General features: G+C 38.2%; 1 protein-coding gene across 3 annotated transcripts; it reads right to left on the bottom strand.

Moving 5' to 3' along the window:
• Nucleotides 1–5942: 5942 nt before the first annotated feature.
• LOC116252368 (uncharacterized) lies at nt 5943–11944 on the bottom strand. Of its 3 annotated transcripts, XR_004172154.2 has the most exons (6): nt 11679–11944; nt 10461–10521; nt 7719–7826; nt 7252–7615; nt 6733–6826; nt 5943–6420 (listed from the first exon to the last, which is right to left on the bottom strand). XR_004172154.2 is itself a non-coding variant. In XM_031626573.2 (5 exons), exons 1-5 carry the CDS (start codon nt 11907–11909, stop codon nt 6805–6807), a joined length of 696 nt encoding a protein of 231 aa, XP_031482433.1. In that variant the 5' UTR covers nt 11910–11944; the 3' UTR covers nt 6543–6804. The 3 variants fall into 3 exon arrangements, 2 of the variants coding, with proteins under 2 accessions (XP_031482433.1, XP_031482432.1); XM_031626573.2 differs by lacking the exon at nt 5943–6420 and having other exon boundaries at nt 6543–6826; nt 7252–7525; XM_031626572.2 differs by lacking the exon at nt 5943–6420 and having other exon boundaries at nt 6543–6826.
• Nucleotides 11945–17787: the final 5843 nt, after the last annotated feature.

A 17787-nucleotide genomic window follows, 5' to 3' on the forward strand; every position in this document is an offset into this window, starting at 1 on the left:
TATATATATATATATATATATAACAATAATATAACGCATAATTGTCATATATTTAGTAATAGGAATACATTGACAAGTCAAATGAAGCCTATCTTGCCAGATAATGAGCTATTGCCATTGGGCGAGATAGAAAAATGAAATTACCTAATGGGCAAGCATTGCTGTCTTAAAAGCAACCAAAGTTCTATACAATTATTAATATCTTCTTTAAGGATAGAAAATCACCCGTTTGATTGGGTTGGAATACGATAATAAAATGAAAGTACTGACTTTTCACCGGACACTGACGTAAGAGTATGTTTATGTTATGAGTATGGTCCCGTCATGTTATAAACAAAATAATAATAATATAGAAAGGCTAAAAAAAATCCGCATGTTATAACATAACTCGACTTTAATATGGGCAGTTCTCAAAGACGCTAGATCATGAAAATAAAGGATGTGAGACATCATTAAAACTACTACAAGAGAGTAAGTTTATGACCATTCATATTAATTTTATACACAAGCTTGAAGTTGGAAGACACCTGCCCACCATGTCTTACAAAATACATCTTTAGTATTGAGTTTTTTTTTTTTTAATCAAATCATATGGTTAACCTTTTTATAATGTAGGTCAAGCGCCTCTTATTGGTAAACAAACTAAGGCCTACGAAATTGATGTGCGGACCATGTCCGATATCGAGAGACACTATGCATAGCTGGTCGAGTTGGTGGGTTTACAGACCATAGTTTAATTTTATGATGCTGTTGCAATGTCTCCACACTGGCTTCAACACCGCTCTAAATCTTGAAGTTAAACGAATGGAATGCCATGCCCTCAAGCGTTCAAGTCTTTTGAGGCCAAATGACAAAAATGCCCTTAAACTAAAAAAAGAAAATGAATAAGAGATAGAGATCCCATAAGAGGATAAAGCTGGGAAAAGTAAAAATTTTATCATTTTAGAAAGACCAAAATGCCCTTCAAAAAAGAAGAAAATACCTCACCCAGCTATGTACATGGTGGTCAAATGTGCTCTGCCAATTTTCTTTCGCTACTGAGTGTGTTCCGTACATCAATACTCCTCATGTTCTCGTAGTATTTTTCAATCTTACGACTCAATGAACCAACTCCGGCTATTTATTTGAAAACAAAAATTTGAATAATTTTTTATTGTTTACTTCCTTAAGCGAAAAACCCCCAAGACCATATCGTTATGGGGCCCATGCGGACCTATGGTGCATTATTGTATCTGGTGTCGTGTTTGCCACTGTTTACAGTTTTCAAGTAACATACCGAAATGTGATAGCGACCATAGGATTTTAACCTCGGGTCCCTTGGGTGTGAGCCGCCTTGTCGCTTGGCTATGCTACACCATTCGAGGTTAACAAAGACTTGAACATTCATCAATTCGGAAACTACTCTAAGCATTACTTGATCTTTTACCTGCAACAGTGTTATTCAATAGTTGTCCAGCCTGTGATTCCTCAACTATAAAACCTATAGGGGTCATTTAATAATGAGAATAGTAACATGCTATGTCATGTATCTACCCCAAAAATTGTAGCAGATTCATGTTTGTTACCTCAATCATGTGGACAGGTAAGTAAATCAGCATGTTACTATTCCCATTGTCAATGATTTGTCATAATCGAGTCAAAGCTGCCACTTCTTGTGAGTTAGCCACAATATCAATATTTTAGGAGCTTTGGCTGAAACGTTGAGTCTTTTATATATATATATATATATATATATATATTCGATATGCAAGTTGAAATATAACGACTTATCACCTAAATACACCAAAAGCATGTTTGATATCTTGGGGGTGGGCAGAAGGATAAGACTTGGGCCTTCTGAGTGAGTGCTCATGTCAATAATGCAGGGGCTGATACAAATGCTTCTAACTATAAGCTGATGTCTAGGTGTTGGTTTTTCTTTTTGACTAAAAAAATGTTTAGAAACTTAAAATTTAAGCAAATATGAAATCATTGTCCAACTTTTAAAAGTTAACAAATGGGTGGTCTTCAATTTTATATTAAAATTTTCCATAAGCTGCTTGCTAATAAAAATTATCAATTGTTCGTTTACAATAATAAATCAAAGTAGCCACTTTGACTAATAAAAGATATTATTGTCTTTATAAAATGTATTTCTGTTATCTTATACAAATGATTAACGTTCTTTTGTCAGTAGGTGGCTCTTGTAGAAGCTTTTTCCAAAGGTTTCACTGCCTATTGATTAACTTTCAAACGTTAATTTTACACCATTTGATCATTAAACTACAATAACCACATTAATTAACAGCACCATAACAATGATCAAACAATTCTTCTTTATATAAATTTATTTTCTGAATTTGGCTTCCCTTCCCACTACCTACTGCTTTCCCCAACCTTATTGTTTATGTTGATATCAATACATTTGTGCGCTAATATTAATACATTTCTATGCTTCACGTACTGCTTGCAGCCTCCTTTTCATTCACAGAATAAAGAACAATAAAACAGTTTCGAATGATGATAATGGGACTGCAAAAGCAGAAAGCTGATGGTTTATGGATCTCAGTTTCTTCATTCTTTATCAGCCAAAACCTGATTTCAGTACCCAGAGACTCATTACGGAAACCGGGTCCAAATCAGACCCGTTCCATTTGCATCTCGAACGGCCGGAGTTGCCGTGTATCACGTGCCTCAAGGAATGGAAGCGTCGCCGTCGAACTCTTTCTTTAACATGTGAATCCTGTGAGGAGAGGGAGAGAGAGACTGATACATGTGAATGAATCTAGAGAGAGAGAAGAGTTCAAATTTCGAATGGTAGCGGAGAAGAAGAGTGAGCACGTCTCTCAAGGGCGATCAGATGCATGCGCATTCTCTCTCTCTCTCTCTCTCTGTGCACTGTGCAGAGTTCTGATCTTCTCCTGAATCGCTTCTTCTTTTTTGCACTTTCTCTTGGATTATTTTATTGGTTTCTTTTTTGTTTGTTTGTTAGCTTCAGATGGGTATCCGAGGATTTCGATTTGGTCCCCAGAAAATGTTTCAGGAAAGTGGTGAAAGAAGAAAGAAGGCGGGAAGATCATGGCCGCCGACGACGGGACGCGGCCGGATGCTCCGTCGACGGTGTCGAATCTCGATGAAAATTTGAAAGCCCACGGATTTGAATTTCGTATGAGGTTCAATCGACAGTATGCGGGTTGGACCCACAGGAAGCGGATCTGGATAATTTATTTCTAGAGGACGTCATCAGGTCCGTATCTTATCTTGTTGCCCGACCAGATTTGGATCCGTTTAGTCTCGTTCAAGAAAATAGAAAATGGTACTTGGTTTAAGTTTGAGTTTGACACCTGACAAGGGTTGGACTTGATTCCATGCAAAACCAAAAATTTCTTCATAACCAATAAATGAAAATTTTATAAAATAAAAGAATATTTTAAAATAATTACAAATATATAAAGGGGTACAATTTTTGCAATTTTTTTTAGAAGACCGACATTTTTTTAGGAAGACGCCTAAAATGAATTATCATGAAGACTCAAATTTGTGATAGCTGAAAATCCAGAGTTGTATTTTATTCTCAAGGTGGATTTCAAATGCACACTTTTAATATACACATTTTAATGTAACAAGTATGGATTTGAAATCGGAAGGTGGAAGGTCAGATTTGAAAGTGAAAATGATAAGAAAAGTTATGTACCAAAAAAAATGTTAAGAAAAGTTAAAGAGGATAATATTGAAAAAGAAATTGCACCAAATATCCTTTTTGACTTATCAAATGAATAAAAATGTGACTAAGGTCCTTGTTTAATTGTTTTTATGAAAATTGCGAATCTTATTAGAAAAATCATAAAAAAATTATGCGCAAGTCGTAGGCCTAAAAATCGAAAATTTTCCCTTTCATAGAATTAGAAAAACTTAGGAAGTAATTGGAAATCCTCAAGTCGAAGGTAGGTATGGATTTGCTAATGGCTACAAGATATGGAGGAATACAAAGAAGAAAACTCAAAAAAGGAAAAGAAAGAATCCAATCTAGTCTGTGTTCATGGATAAAACAGAAATAAACAGGCAGAAAACTAAAACTTGCAAGTATGAGAAAGAATTTCAAATTCTATTAGCGGTGGCCTTTTTCATGCGGCAGAACTTTGGTTGGTCCCGTTTTCTTCTGAAACAACACCAACTTTTTGACTAACTGCATCTGAACGATGGAACCCATCGAACAACTCATTTGACAAAGAATTCACCCTGCCATTCAAAAACGATCAGCTCTATATTTTTCTATTCTTCTTTGAAGAAACGTTAATAAGCGGTGATACGAGATCATCAATAACAAGCAAAATGCGTCGATGATTTGAGATTGCCTTGGATTTTGAACATCGTTTTATAAGCAGCTTGGTAGCGGCAGTATTGGTGCCACACATAAAGTCATAGATATACATGGTGAAGTAACTGCCATTCTCAAAAACATATTTGAGCACCATCTTAGATAGATCGGTTCTGGTTTTTGAGGTTGCCATCTTCTACTGTAATTATGGATGCCAATATATCCAATTTGAATTGGATATCCAACCAAAACGTTTCAAAAAATTCAGATACAGATCAGATTCAATTGTAAGAAATGACTTCTCATCGGATTCAGATTGAGATATACTTAAATATCTAACCAGATTCAGATTTAGTTTTAGATAAATATCCTATAACCAATGCTCTTACATTTTGAAAATCAGTTAGATTCGATTTAAAACTCGGAATAAGGCATACATGTAAAAATAAAATTCGGATTGTGAAAGTGGATTTTGGATTCATATATGACGTTTCTTCCATCGTATTTGAATTCAAATTCTATTATATGAATATCTGACAAAGCAGGTCTTGTTAAGATTATATCAAATTCGAATCTGATCTGTTGACATTTCTAACTGTAATTCCAACCCAACTTCTAGTGTCATGATTTGTCCTGGATTTCAGTAAGCCTGCAACCCTATCAATGAATCCATTGGTGTTTTTTATGCAACTTCACTGCTTCCAGCAAGAGACTAAAAAAAACAAAACACAATGAACCGCAGTTTTTTGATCTCAGCCAATATGCCTCAAAGGGCAGAAGATAGCGTAGAATCTATTGTGGTATGTTGAGCACATGTTGCCAGTTCGGTTCCAGTAGGTGCAGGTCAAGGGGTAAGGGATAGTGGAGGAAGAGTAAACTGAAGAGGCCAAAGTGCCTCCCCATTTCCCTTGTCCTCGGAATTAAGGACTACTTTGAAAACTAAATCCTCATGAAACACCTATCAACTAGAGTGCCACACATTCAGTATTTTACAATCTAATAAATAGCATCCACAAGAATCAAATTTACAATTGGACTTTCACCAGTCTCTATGCACCTCAAGGCGAAGTACATGCTTAGGAATGCAAATAAGATGGATCCAATATAGGTGTTATGATGTTATGGTGGTACCAAGTTTGATTTTCAGCCAAATTATAACTTATTTTAATTAATCTTTGTCATTTCCAAATTATGATGCCCATATCCTCCAGTTCCATCCAATCACACTGCCTAATGCATATATAAAATTTGTAGATTTCACCATCTGAGTTTAGATAGGGAAGTCCTCCAGTCTCGCACAGCATCCGGCAAAGTGTTTAAACATAGCTGCAACAGTGAATGGCACAACTCAAAGTGGCAAGATGATTTTAACTCTTATATATATGTATATATAGTTCTTCAAACTTGACTATTATACAAGTATACATCTAGAGACATCAAATATGGGACAGATTTTTCATCCCACTTTTCCTCTCCCTCTCTTCGTTCCTCTTGCAAGAAGCGAGCTGCCCACCTCTGCCCTCGATCCTCTACCCTCGAAAGGTAGAGGAAACGGGAGGGGAGAAAGGTCCCCATACTGCGCCGCCCGACAGCACAGGCGTCACCGTCAGGCAGCAAGGGAGCGATTCCCCCCTTCTTTCATCTCTAAGGGGCAAGACAGAATCTTTGCCTGCCGCAGGCAGCGAGGGCAGCAGCATGCCTGCCGCAGGCAGCAAGGGCAGCAGCATGAGGAGCAAGGGTGCTCCAGATGTAAAAGAAATATCTTTTTGACCGTCCGATCAAAATGAGGGACGCTCTTAGTTTGATGTCTCCATACGTACTGGAGAGGCACAGTCACGATTCATATATATATATATATACACACACACAAAGGTGTGCAGATCACAGCCAGGACTTGTGTAAATTGTGTACATTAACTTGGAGATGCATTGTAGTTCAACCGTTATCCCATTGCAGTAACACAGTAACATTTGTTCCAAAGCGAACATTGGCAGCAAGGCTGGAGTTCTTGTGTAAATTAACTTGGAGTTTCAACCGTTATCCAATTGCAGTAAACAGTTGTCTCAGAAGGAGGCTTGGAGGAACCCATGGAGGATGAAAGGAAAATTCGCACCACAGCCCACCTGCCAATACACAGTGATGTACAAATGACATCCTATATAGTGCTAAACACAACTCAGGTATTGCAATTGGCAATCAACAGGCGTCAGCTATAACCACAGTGGAACCATGAAGTTGGTTATCATGTGTATAATAAATTTTCTTTTCCATTCTAAAAGAAAAATAATTTGCAGGAAAATAATCATTCAAGGTTCTATGACATCCAAAATTCCAGACGATGCAAAATTTCGAGAATGGATATCACCAATTATCTCATTTATGACAATTGACAACACAAGAATCTAGTCTAGCATCCAGTTCAGTGTTCAACTTACAGTCATCAACAACTAAATAGACCACAGAACATGCTATGCCAATCTTCGGACCGGTACTGACTACTGAGAACATCACAGGATTCTGAAGTGGCAACTGCAAAAATGAAAATACCATTAGTAAGAAGCTCCATGACCGTGCAAGATACCTCATCAAATACTCTATCGTAGGTTTACAAAACGGTGCAAGTAGTCATGACAGTTCACTTAAATTTTGACTATAGTTTTCCTTCCTAATTAGTTTAAGGTTATCACCACAGTTTATTACTTAAGATTAAGCCCACTACTTAAATCATTGACAACGAAAGATGAACATGGATACACTTGGGCTCAGCAGTAGATGAACAATGCTAACAGCTGTAAGCATGTGCTCATATCCATGTCCTCCTTCATATCAATGAACCTGCACAAACAACACCATTCCAGTGATTCCACCCTCAAGCAGATTGTTGTGCGATATGTGCATATATAGCATGTTGACTGTCTATGTTGTATCTGAACAAAACGGACCTAAGAACCTACCCCAACAATCCACGTCCGTGCCATGGTCTAGGTGTCACTATCAAATTGATGACCGCCCCCTGGCGTATGATGATCAGTGGTACTGGGTTACCCTGGTTTGATTGAGCTTCAGTAGCAAGTCTTGGAAGCAATGATTGACCACCACCTTCCACATTCCCAAACTTCAGTATCTGGTCACCAAGTTGGATTCCATCTTCAGCAGCAGGTGAATCACTGGCTATTTCATCAACAACAGCGAAGGGCACCCTACTAACTGGATCCTCTTCCATGGCATCTGAAGAAACCTCAGAAATGACATGATCAGTTAAGCCAGATGAAACAGCAGATGCACATGAAGCTACAGGGTTTGTCTCCTCACTGGCAGCTGTCAGAGGTGGGAAGAGAGAGAGGCAAGAAAGAGAGAATAAATAGATGATTGAAATCCTTCAAAATCTGGCATGTTATCCAACACTACAAAATGTGAATACCTGATTTTTCAGAGGGAACTGCCAAACTAGAACTACTTCTTGCTGAATGCAGAACTTGCAAGCTCTTTTCAATTTCTGAAGTTAGATTTCTATGATCATTACGCAATTCTGCATTGAAAATGGAACACTTCATGTTTGCTGCATTTTATGATAAAACTGTAGGCACTGATTAAAGCATAAATTGGAAAAAGTCATAACAAACAAAAATAGCCAGACCGAAACTACACAAGTATAGATGCATACATGTTTTTAAGCTTTCATGAAACCACACACATGTTCCCAAAAAAAAAAAAAAACAGAAAGATGGTAAAGTTATGCAACATTTGGCTCACAAGTGACCGTTTAAGGCTTCATAAATGGATGCCCATTTAAATGAAAGAATCCAACAAACTGCAAGCATATCACTACATTCATGTCAAAATCAGTGCAATGCATACATAAAATACTGTATAAGCAGACAATGACATTTATGGTAAGGTATGGCACGAGAGTTGGTGTGTGTGTGTGTGTGCGCATACATATATATGCACATACTACATGTATATGTACTTATTGTCAGCAGTCGCACTTGTATGCAGTAATCTTAACTGTCGTATCTATAGATCACATAGTCATAAAGAGGGCCAACTAATCAAAAAGGTCAACTCACAATGGAAGAAAGTAATAACTATCTAACATTCTAACTTATTGGAAGGGTAACTTTATATATGTACTTTATATATGTTCAACTATGAACCATTAATGAGATGTGTGTGTATGTGTGAATATATATATAGAGTAAATATTGCCATCAGAAATGTGAAAATTGAAAAAAAAAGAAAAGAAAAGGGGAAAAATCACAATATCTTAAGAAACAAATGCCCAAATGAAAATATTGTCTATTTCATACTATTCCCGCATTTTTCAGAAAAAAAGGTTCCCATTGATACCCTAGAAAAACCACAACAATAAAATCCCAAGAATAAAGTTTGGGACAATGATATCTAACTAGAGAATGTTATCCAGCTTGATGGTTTTGCATTCCTATAATTGTTGAGAACATGACCTATCTGCCTCTTCAATCTATAGTAACACAAATGGAAGCACCATGTCTATCCAACGCATAGGTTACCAGGAAATTTGCTTCCTCAGTTCAGCTTCACTACTAGAAGCATCTCACTTCCTTGCTTTCTATTTACTGGTTCAGTGACAATAAGGAATCTATTTCAATAACTTTCAATCACATCATGAGAAACTGAAGGACATTCATTCTGATTGTTACTTCACAGGAAAAGTGTAAGCTCAAACTATTGCAAATGACCTACGTGCAGGCTCAACCTTCACATCCTAAAAAAAGTACCTAGAACTGGAAGAGTTAGACTTGAAAAATGTAGAAGCAAGTTAAGGATGGTAGATATCTTTCTCCGCCTGAGGACAAAGAGGAGTTGAATTGAGAAGAACAATGACATATTCTAGGTGAGAACTTATAGCTGTTAATTGTGATCCTTCAAAACTAGTTTGTTTATGAGATATTTCAAATGAATTACTATATATGCTCTCAATCACGAGCAAAGTGTACCCCACCGGACACCCCTAGTATTTTTTATCCTTTCTCTCTTCACACCACTTCTTTATATTTTTTATTTATTTTTTTCTTTTTAATTTATGTGCCAAGAGACTTCATGATCAATTAACATGAAATAGTTATCAAGTTAGAAATGCCTGGCTTTACTATAGGTATCTTGTTTCATATTCCTTCATACATAGAATAACAACAGCTTCATCATCTTCACAGTTCAGTCAGTTCACATATCCTCCTTTCAATTACCTGATGACCTTACCAACAATTTCTTGATTCACATTAACCTTTTCCTATCAACGTTGCCATATTATGCAATTAAAAGGAAATTTTTTCTTCTTGTAAAAGTATTATGAAAATCATCAATAACATCCTATTGTGAACCACTAGAAATACGAACACTTTCTTCCACTTACATTCTCACAAGTAGGTCGCTTTAGCTTTCATATTCCTAACTTGTATTTTCCTTCCAGTAAAACAGGAAAGATGACATATTGACAATAGCCTGCACTAAGGATAGCTAGGTCATCTGACATTGTCTAACCACACTCTGCCAAGAGTAAACACGTCTGAGATATGAAAGGTGTTCCATGAGAATTATTTCTTTCATTGCTTAGATGTGCTCCTGTAAATTCTCCACATTTGATTAAGAGAGTAAAAAGTTAGCTATACCATAAATTGAAACAATGAGAAACATATGTAACATATTAAGAATTCCTATTTTTTCTAATCAGTTCCTGTTGTACTTTTTGCATATCAATTTGCACCAAGGGTTGGGAGGCCGTACTCTGCCGACAGTAAACACATCTGAGTTGCAGGAGGTGTGTCTTCAGAATTATTTCTTAACTAGAAGCGAAGACATAAGTTTTGAAGGCTTAGGTGTGCTTCTGTAAATTCTTGAGGTTTGATAAGAACGTAAAAGATTAGGTATACCATAAATTGCAACAATGAAAAGCATATGTAAGATGTTAAGAATTCCATTTTTCTAACTGCTTCCTGCTGTACTTTTTTTCACATCCTGAGAAGTTATTTTGCTAACATTTCACATATAAGAAAGCTAGAAAATTTACTTTTGTAAATGTTAAGAGATCACACTACCAAAACTCCAAACTTCTTGTTGTTGGGAGTCTATGTACAACCAAATAAGAGTCATGCCCTAGCAGGGAAGGAAGAGCCAAGTTAACCTGCAAGTCGATGGCGATCTGACCGGATGGCCATTATATCAATGTCTGCTCTTGGAAACCCCTGCACAAACAAGCATAAGTACAACTTAAAGTTGCTAAATTCCATAAACTTCAAAGAAGAATACAAAATATAGTTCCGGGCAAATAAAAAGAGTAATAGATATCATCAGGATCAAAGTCATCTCTGAAGCTAGCTTGGATTTTTGTTCTAGGAAACAAATGAACTTTGAAAAATGAACAACTTATGAAGCAATCTATCTTCTAGCACCACTGGCCTGAAATCCAATACAACCGTGTAATGGCCATATCCTTGAAATAAGGTACGAGTGAAATGGTAAAGCACGTCAATGATCAATGTTCTCACAATGTAATAAGAGAGCCCGCAATAAGATATACGCACGAGGAAAAAACAGGCATACGTTGAAAACCCAGTTCAAGTTCAGCATGGACAAAGATAACCTTCCATCTCAATTTACTTTTATGCAATATGTCAGAATGTAATATTTCAATTATGAACAAGACAACGAGACTCAAGACAGTGAGATCCTCTGGAGACCACCCTGCTTCCCTAAACTTTAAGAAACACATAGTTAGAAGATTTAGAGCGAGTACTTATATTTCATTGCCAATATATTTTGTCTTTTCGCCCATGAGATGCCATTTGCAATAATCAGAGATTACGTTGGCAACACTCGTGAATCAGAGGTATTCTCATAAAAGGTTCACATTTCAGTGCACACTGGACCTCAACAAAGATAGGACAGTTGAATTTGTGTCAAAAAGGGTCCGAGATTATATCACCCAATTCATTATGCTCCAAGAGGGTTTGGTACAGTGGAAGCAGTACTAGCCTCGGGGACTCTATGCACCGCAGAATGCGACTAATTTTCAGTTCCTCCGCTTGGTTTTCTTGTATAAGAAACGAAACAACACCGGAGGAATACACAGGCAAGTCCTTGGAAATTAACCAACCAAAAGAGTTGCCACACTCCATGATTGCTGAGCAAGAAAACAGCGCCAGGCAGGAGTAACCATTACATGCATAGATGGAGCAAATGCATCGTAACATAAAGCATGAACGTGATGGAGAATGGTTTTTCCGGCAAACCCAATAACGGGAAGTGATCAAAGATTAAGCAATTGGTTCACTCCAAAGGATGCTAAAGACTAAAAACAGGAAAGGAGGGGAGAGAACGGGAGAGGGGAGGCGAAGGAGACCTCGGAGTCGAGGAGATTGCCCGAGATTCCGGGGGCACCGGGAGCGGTCAGGCGGGAGATGATGGCGTTCATCTCCTCTTCAATGAGTTCCCGCCGCTTCATCAGCGACATAGTCTCCTCCTTCAGGTTCGATCCCACCATTTCCTTCTTATTGCTGAGATTGTAGCCGACAGTGAAGAGAGCGGGAGGAGACGGAGCGAAGGCGGCAGAAAAGGGAGAGCAGGGACGCATGGGAGTCCACTCTAACCAGGTGGTGACGCAACAACGGCAAGATCGGATTCGGTTCCAAGCTCAGAATTCTCTTCCATCTATTTTGGATCCAAACAAATTGCAAATGGACTCGGCTCAAGATTGTAGATCTGACCCGGAAAGTTTCAGACTCAAATGTTCTTGAGTCCGACTAGTTGTAGATTTATATCAATTTACAGTTTTCACCCTCCAAAAAGATCTGCAGCCATCTGGCCTTTTAAACATGCTCTTGGGCCTTTCATACATGCAGTCCAATGCCATGCATGTGTGAAAAGCCGAAACATTAATATAATAGAAAAATCTAATAATAAGTATGAAACAATGTATATGAAATAAAAAGATTTACAAGACAATAAGATACTGATAGATATATGAAATAATAAAAGATTTATGAAATAATAAAATAACAAATGAATGTATAAAATAACACTAAATATAAGTATGAGATAATATTTATAAGATAACAAAATATTTATGAGATAATGAGATAACAGGCGGATGTATAAGATAACGTTAAACATAAGTATGAGATAATATTTGTGAAAATATTTATGAGATAATGAGATAATGCTATAAGCGGGATAAAAAAACCAAAACGGCTGCTTAGAATAAAAAGGTATATTGGTCATAACGATATATATATATATATATATATATATATATATATATATATATATATATATATATATATATATATATATATATATATATATATATATATATATATATATGAACTAACAAATTTTATGTTTATCGAATCTCTAATTTTTTTTTGTCCCTACAAAATGTTTTTTTTTTGGTATTTATCTTTGGTACTTTTTGTCTAAAAGTACCCACTACACATAGACTTGTGTTTCTTGTTTCTCCTTTTCCTATTGTTATTTTCTTCCCTTCAACTAAGTGTATTTAATCTAGTTACAATGCAGGCATGGAAACAAAATTGCAACAATCAAACAAAGAAAATGGGTTTTTTTCTAAAACAAAGTAACACACTTTCATTTAATATGAACAAGGGAACACGACATGACTCAAAGAGTACAAATGCTCATATGATACCTCAAGATTCTCTAAGATAACACGCTTTAATAGTATAACTAAATGATTAAGCTAGCGTGCAAGTAAAAAATATAACAACGGCCAAACAATGTTAAGGTCATACACATGCATATTGCCTTACTGTTAACTCAGAAGATGACCTCACTTTGTTGGGGGCAAATAAAATATAAACAAAATTATTCTATGGTCAGGGAGTGTGCATTTTGTACGTTGACAGGCAACAATTCGAGCTCATGAATTGACATTTACAAACGCTTATATTTGCTACATTTTTTCCCTTTTTTTTATTTTTTTTTAAAAATGAGCAGCCGAAAACTAGGAGGTCCTCTGCACAACCGAGGGATTTGTCTTCGAGACTTGCTATTCCCTATTTGTCTTGTTTTCTGTTTAGCGTGTCCTTTTTATTATTATTATTTATGTTCACAATATAATAAAGAGACATCCATAAACAAAAGGAGATACTAACTTGTGAGCGCATCTAGTCGAGCTATGTATACATAGAAACAAAACCGCAACAAACAAACAAGGAAAAGAGATTTTTTTTTTTCTTACAAAGAAAAGCCTTTCAATTTTATATGAACGAAGGGAACACGACATGACTAGCAGTATAAATGCTCAAATGATATCTCAAGATTCTCAAAAATAACGCTATTTAATTTAATATAGATGTACTAAGTGATTAATCTACCATGAAAGTAAAATATATAACAATAGCCAAACAATACTAAGGTCATACATATGAATATTTTTTTACCATTAACTCATAAAAAAATAGGAGACCTTGATCTATTGAGGCCAGAAATATATGAACAAAATTAGTCTATGGTTTGTCTAATCTTATTGTTTTGTCGAATCTTATTGTTTTGAAGTTCTTTTGCAAGACCTTGGACCAAGGTCTCTTATACCACTGCAAGCGCTCGATGTAGAAGCTTGATGGAGCTGATCTGGCTACTGCAACAGTGCAACCTCCACGCTACCAGCACCTTGTGAGGAGCAATGGAGAGAATAAGAGATGGGAGAGAGAGAGAGAGGGAGGATATAAGAGATGGGAGAGAGAGAGAGAGGGAGGATAGTAGACAGGTTTGCTTCAAGATGGTGTAACCAGCTTCAAGATGGATGTAACCAACTAATCGATCCGATCCAAAAAAATTGGATATGGAAAAAAAAATTAATATCCGATTAAGAAATCAGATTGGATTCGAATTTAATAAATGGCATCCTCGGATTTAGATTTAGATATACATAAATATCCGATCGAATTCAGATACAAATTTCGATCGGATTCATTTTTAGACAAATATCCTGTATCTAATTCTATTACATTTTGAAAATTTGGATTCAAATTCAGATATAAATATAAACATTGGATTCAGATTGTAAAATCAGATTTCGGATTCGGATAGGATTTTTCTTTATTTGAATTCAAATCCAAATATGTGAATATCCGAAAAAACTTGATTAAGGATATATTTGATCGGGATCCGAATCGGATCCGTTGACATCTTGGTAACTTTTGAATTCATACTCAAGAATTGATATCTACAAACAGCAGCAAGTGTGTTTGCCTCGTTTTTCTTGCGACTCTTTAAAATAACCTTATGGTGTGCAGTGACTGGACTTTAACTGTTTCTTTGCTCCTTTTTCTTATTGTTGTATTATTATTATTATTATTATTATTATTTCTTTTGTTTGAGTTGCTGGCTAAGCAGCAGAGGACTCAGGGGCCTCTTGTTTGTTTGTTTATTTTATTTTTTTTATATATGTGCAGCTGAAAATACGGAGGCCCTCTTCTGACTCGTTTGTCTGGTTTCCTATTGAGCTTGCCCTTATTTTTTTTCATATTATTTGTGTTCAAAATATAATAGATATATATTTTTAAAGTGCATTTAATTAGCTAATGCATAGAAACAAAACCACAACAAACAAGTAAAGGAAAGAGATTTTTCCTTCTTGCAGAAAAGCTTTCATCTTATATGAACCGAGGGAACATGACACGGTTCATAGTATAAATGCTCAAATGATATCTCAAGATTCTCAGAGGTGACACTATTTGATCTCATATGCATACACTAAATGATTAAGTGAGCATGTAAGTAAAATTTATAACAATAGCAAAAAAACATTAAGGTCATATGCATGCATATTTCTTTACTGTTCACTCAAAAAAAATTAGACAACCTCACTCTGTTGCACTTTTTTATGTCTCTCTAAAAGCTACTATGCAGAAACTTGGGTATATTATTTTTATTGTTTATTATTATTATTATTACTATTTTCTTTTTCCAGAGTTGCTGCAGTCGAGGACTCAAGGGCCCTAATAAGGGCCAGCCTAGGAGCCCAGCGAGAGACGAGGCTGACGATGCCGAGAGACGGCGAGCCACACCGGCCAAGCGCCGAGGGAGTGGAGTGAATCGCCCTTTGCCGCCCAAAGGCCGAGCGAAGCTAACAGAGGAGACGACCACCCTAGGCACATCGCACCCCGCAGCGCCTGATAGTGATGAGAGGGACTGTGGATCATCGACCGGGGCAGGCAGTGCCAGCGTCAAGGGATGCCTAAGGTGGCATTTATTGGTCGAAGGCGGTGTCGAGAGACGTAGGCCAGCAGACGCCGAAGGAGCGTCGAGCGTAGAAGGCACTGGGTTTACGCGCCGCACAGGGAAGGTGACCTTTGTCGAGGCTGATATTATTTTCTGTGAGGCTAACCATTCTTGCAGCCGGGCGAGTGAGGAGCCAGGGACGAGTGGTACCAAGGAGTTGAGCATCTAGTCAGACATGAGACAGAGACAAATGGAGGACGCCCAGCTCACCGAGACGCATGAGGAAAAGACCACCCTCGCCGAGACGGGGTGAAGGGGTTTGCACCCTAGCCGAGCTTCATGGCGGACATCCTGCCCAAGTAGTGGGCGTTGTTTTGACTTTGTTGACTGACCAGCTCGATCAAGTTCATTATTTGTATATGTCATTCTTATGTGTATTTTGTTGGTATGTACTGTACTGGTACGGGTTGAAACCGTCCCGAGTCACTTAAGCTTATAAGTTTGAGCTGCTGCGCATGAACATCATCTATCGAACATGAATGTTATGAGAATCCCCATTTCATTATCTCTCTTCCACTCGTGAGTGTTTCTTCTTCTTCCACCCGTCAGGGTTTCTTCATTCTCTTCCTCTACTTCTTCTTTTTCTCCTACTTCTTCTTCTTCTTCTTTTTCCTCTTCTCCTCTTCTTCTTTCCAGTGTCCCTTCCCTTGACGCCATCCACTTCTCGTCCAAACGACATCCACGCAAGCCACGACTGGAGGAGCTTGCCCTATCGCAGACCCCATCCTGCCGCTCATACACTGCTGCTCTGCTCCACACTGCCCCAATTTGGGAAGCAATCTCAGTGAGCAGACACCACCGTCGAATTCCCCACTTCCTGACGACACTCTGGACCAGATTATAGGAGGAGCCAATAGTCAACGACCGAGAGAAACACCCCTGCCGGAATCAGGCGCATAGTGACAGCGTTTTCTGCTGAACCCGCCAAACCGGCGAAAGTGACCCCAATCTTCGACTGAAAACTGGAGAAAACCCTACCAACGGTGATATGACTTTCCTTAATCTCTCCTTTACATTGATTTTGATCTTTCCTAGCCGTTTGAACTACTTCTACCCATGCATTCTGCTGAAATCGTGAGGAGGAGCTCGGGCGGCCTTGCTCTGTTTGAGTTGCCTACGGCTGGCGACAGTAAAGACCCTTCCCTCTGCAACAAGGGGTACTTAAGGAGCTCTTTTGGATCCCATCTTTTGGGCGTCCCTTCCTGATCATCCCAGCCAACTTTAGTCCAAATTTTAGCTCGATCCAAGCTCTGGATGATTTTTGAATTTTTGAAGAATCAACCTTCCCTATCCTGCTGCAGAACCTGAAACTCACCCTTTGCCTGTAACAGCTAGACACCTTCACCAGAGCTTCGACTTTGATAAAAGACTTCTTAGAAGCTCAGAATTGGGGCGTCTATTCATAACCATCTCGAGGAGCTGTAGCCCGAATTTCAACTCGTTCTTGGTCCTCCACGAATTTTGTTAATTTTTAGAGTGCAGAGTGCTCCTGTGAACCAGGGAGTTCAATTGCGAGGAGGGGAAGGAGAAGCTTGGGGCATTAGCTGCTCTGTAGCGCGCATTCATCGGCGTAAATCGGTGTTTGCCTCACCCCAAACACGTCTGCTCTTGGAGTTAACTTGTTCATTCGGTGACGCTTCTCCACCTGACATATTTTTCTCTATGCTTATTTGGTAACTGCCCTGTTTATTGGTGTTGAGGAATCACCGAAGGCGTGTAAGGCGACAAGGAGGAGAAGCTTGGAACATTATCTGCCCAGCAGCGCGCATGCACCGGCGTAAATCGGTGCTTGCCTTACCCCACCGACGTCTGCTCCTGGGGTTATCCTGATTTTCTGGTGACGCTTTTCCACTTGAGCAATTTATATCGATTGCTTTTTGCTTTATCGGTGATTGCCCTCTTTATTTGTGTTGAGGAATCATTGAAGGCATGGGCAGCAACGAGAAGGAGATTGACACATTCTCTTCACAACAGAAGTGCTGGATGCCGAGGACCTGGGTTTTCTGTCCTCTGTAGAGAGGGCTGGACTTGCTCCAGCCAGGTTCGCCTCGATACCCCCTATAGAACGTGGGGGGGGGGGAATTTACTGCTTTTAGCCTTGCCAGACCGGTTTGTGGCTGACGGGGTTCCCTCCCAGCACCTTGGCTGAGGACACGAACCCGAGTTGTGATCCATCCTATTGGTGTGGAGGTTGGTTTGCACGACTC

The sequence above is a fragment of the Nymphaea colorata genome, chromosome 4 (genome assembly GCF_008831285.2).
Source record: "Nymphaea colorata isolate Beijing-Zhang1983 chromosome 4, ASM883128v2, whole genome shotgun sequence".
NCBI lineage: Eukaryota > Viridiplantae > Streptophyta > Magnoliopsida > Nymphaeales > Nymphaeaceae > Nymphaea > Nymphaea colorata.

Bases quoted from the DNA above. Each gene is read 5' to 3' on its own strand.
- LOC116252368 (XM_031626572.2), bottom strand. From the start codon at position 11,909: ATGCGTCCCTGCTCTCCCTTTTCTGCCGCCTTCGCTCCGTCTCCTCCC. The intron at 10,522-11,678 runs GTCTCCTTCGCC...TTGTTTGTGCAG, and splicing joins GCAATCTCCTCGACTCCGAG to GGGTTTCCAAGAGCAGACAT. The intron at 7,827-10,460 runs GTTAACTTGGCT...TTTTCAATGCAG, and splicing joins AGATCGCCATCGACTTGCAG to AATTGCGTAATGATCATAGA.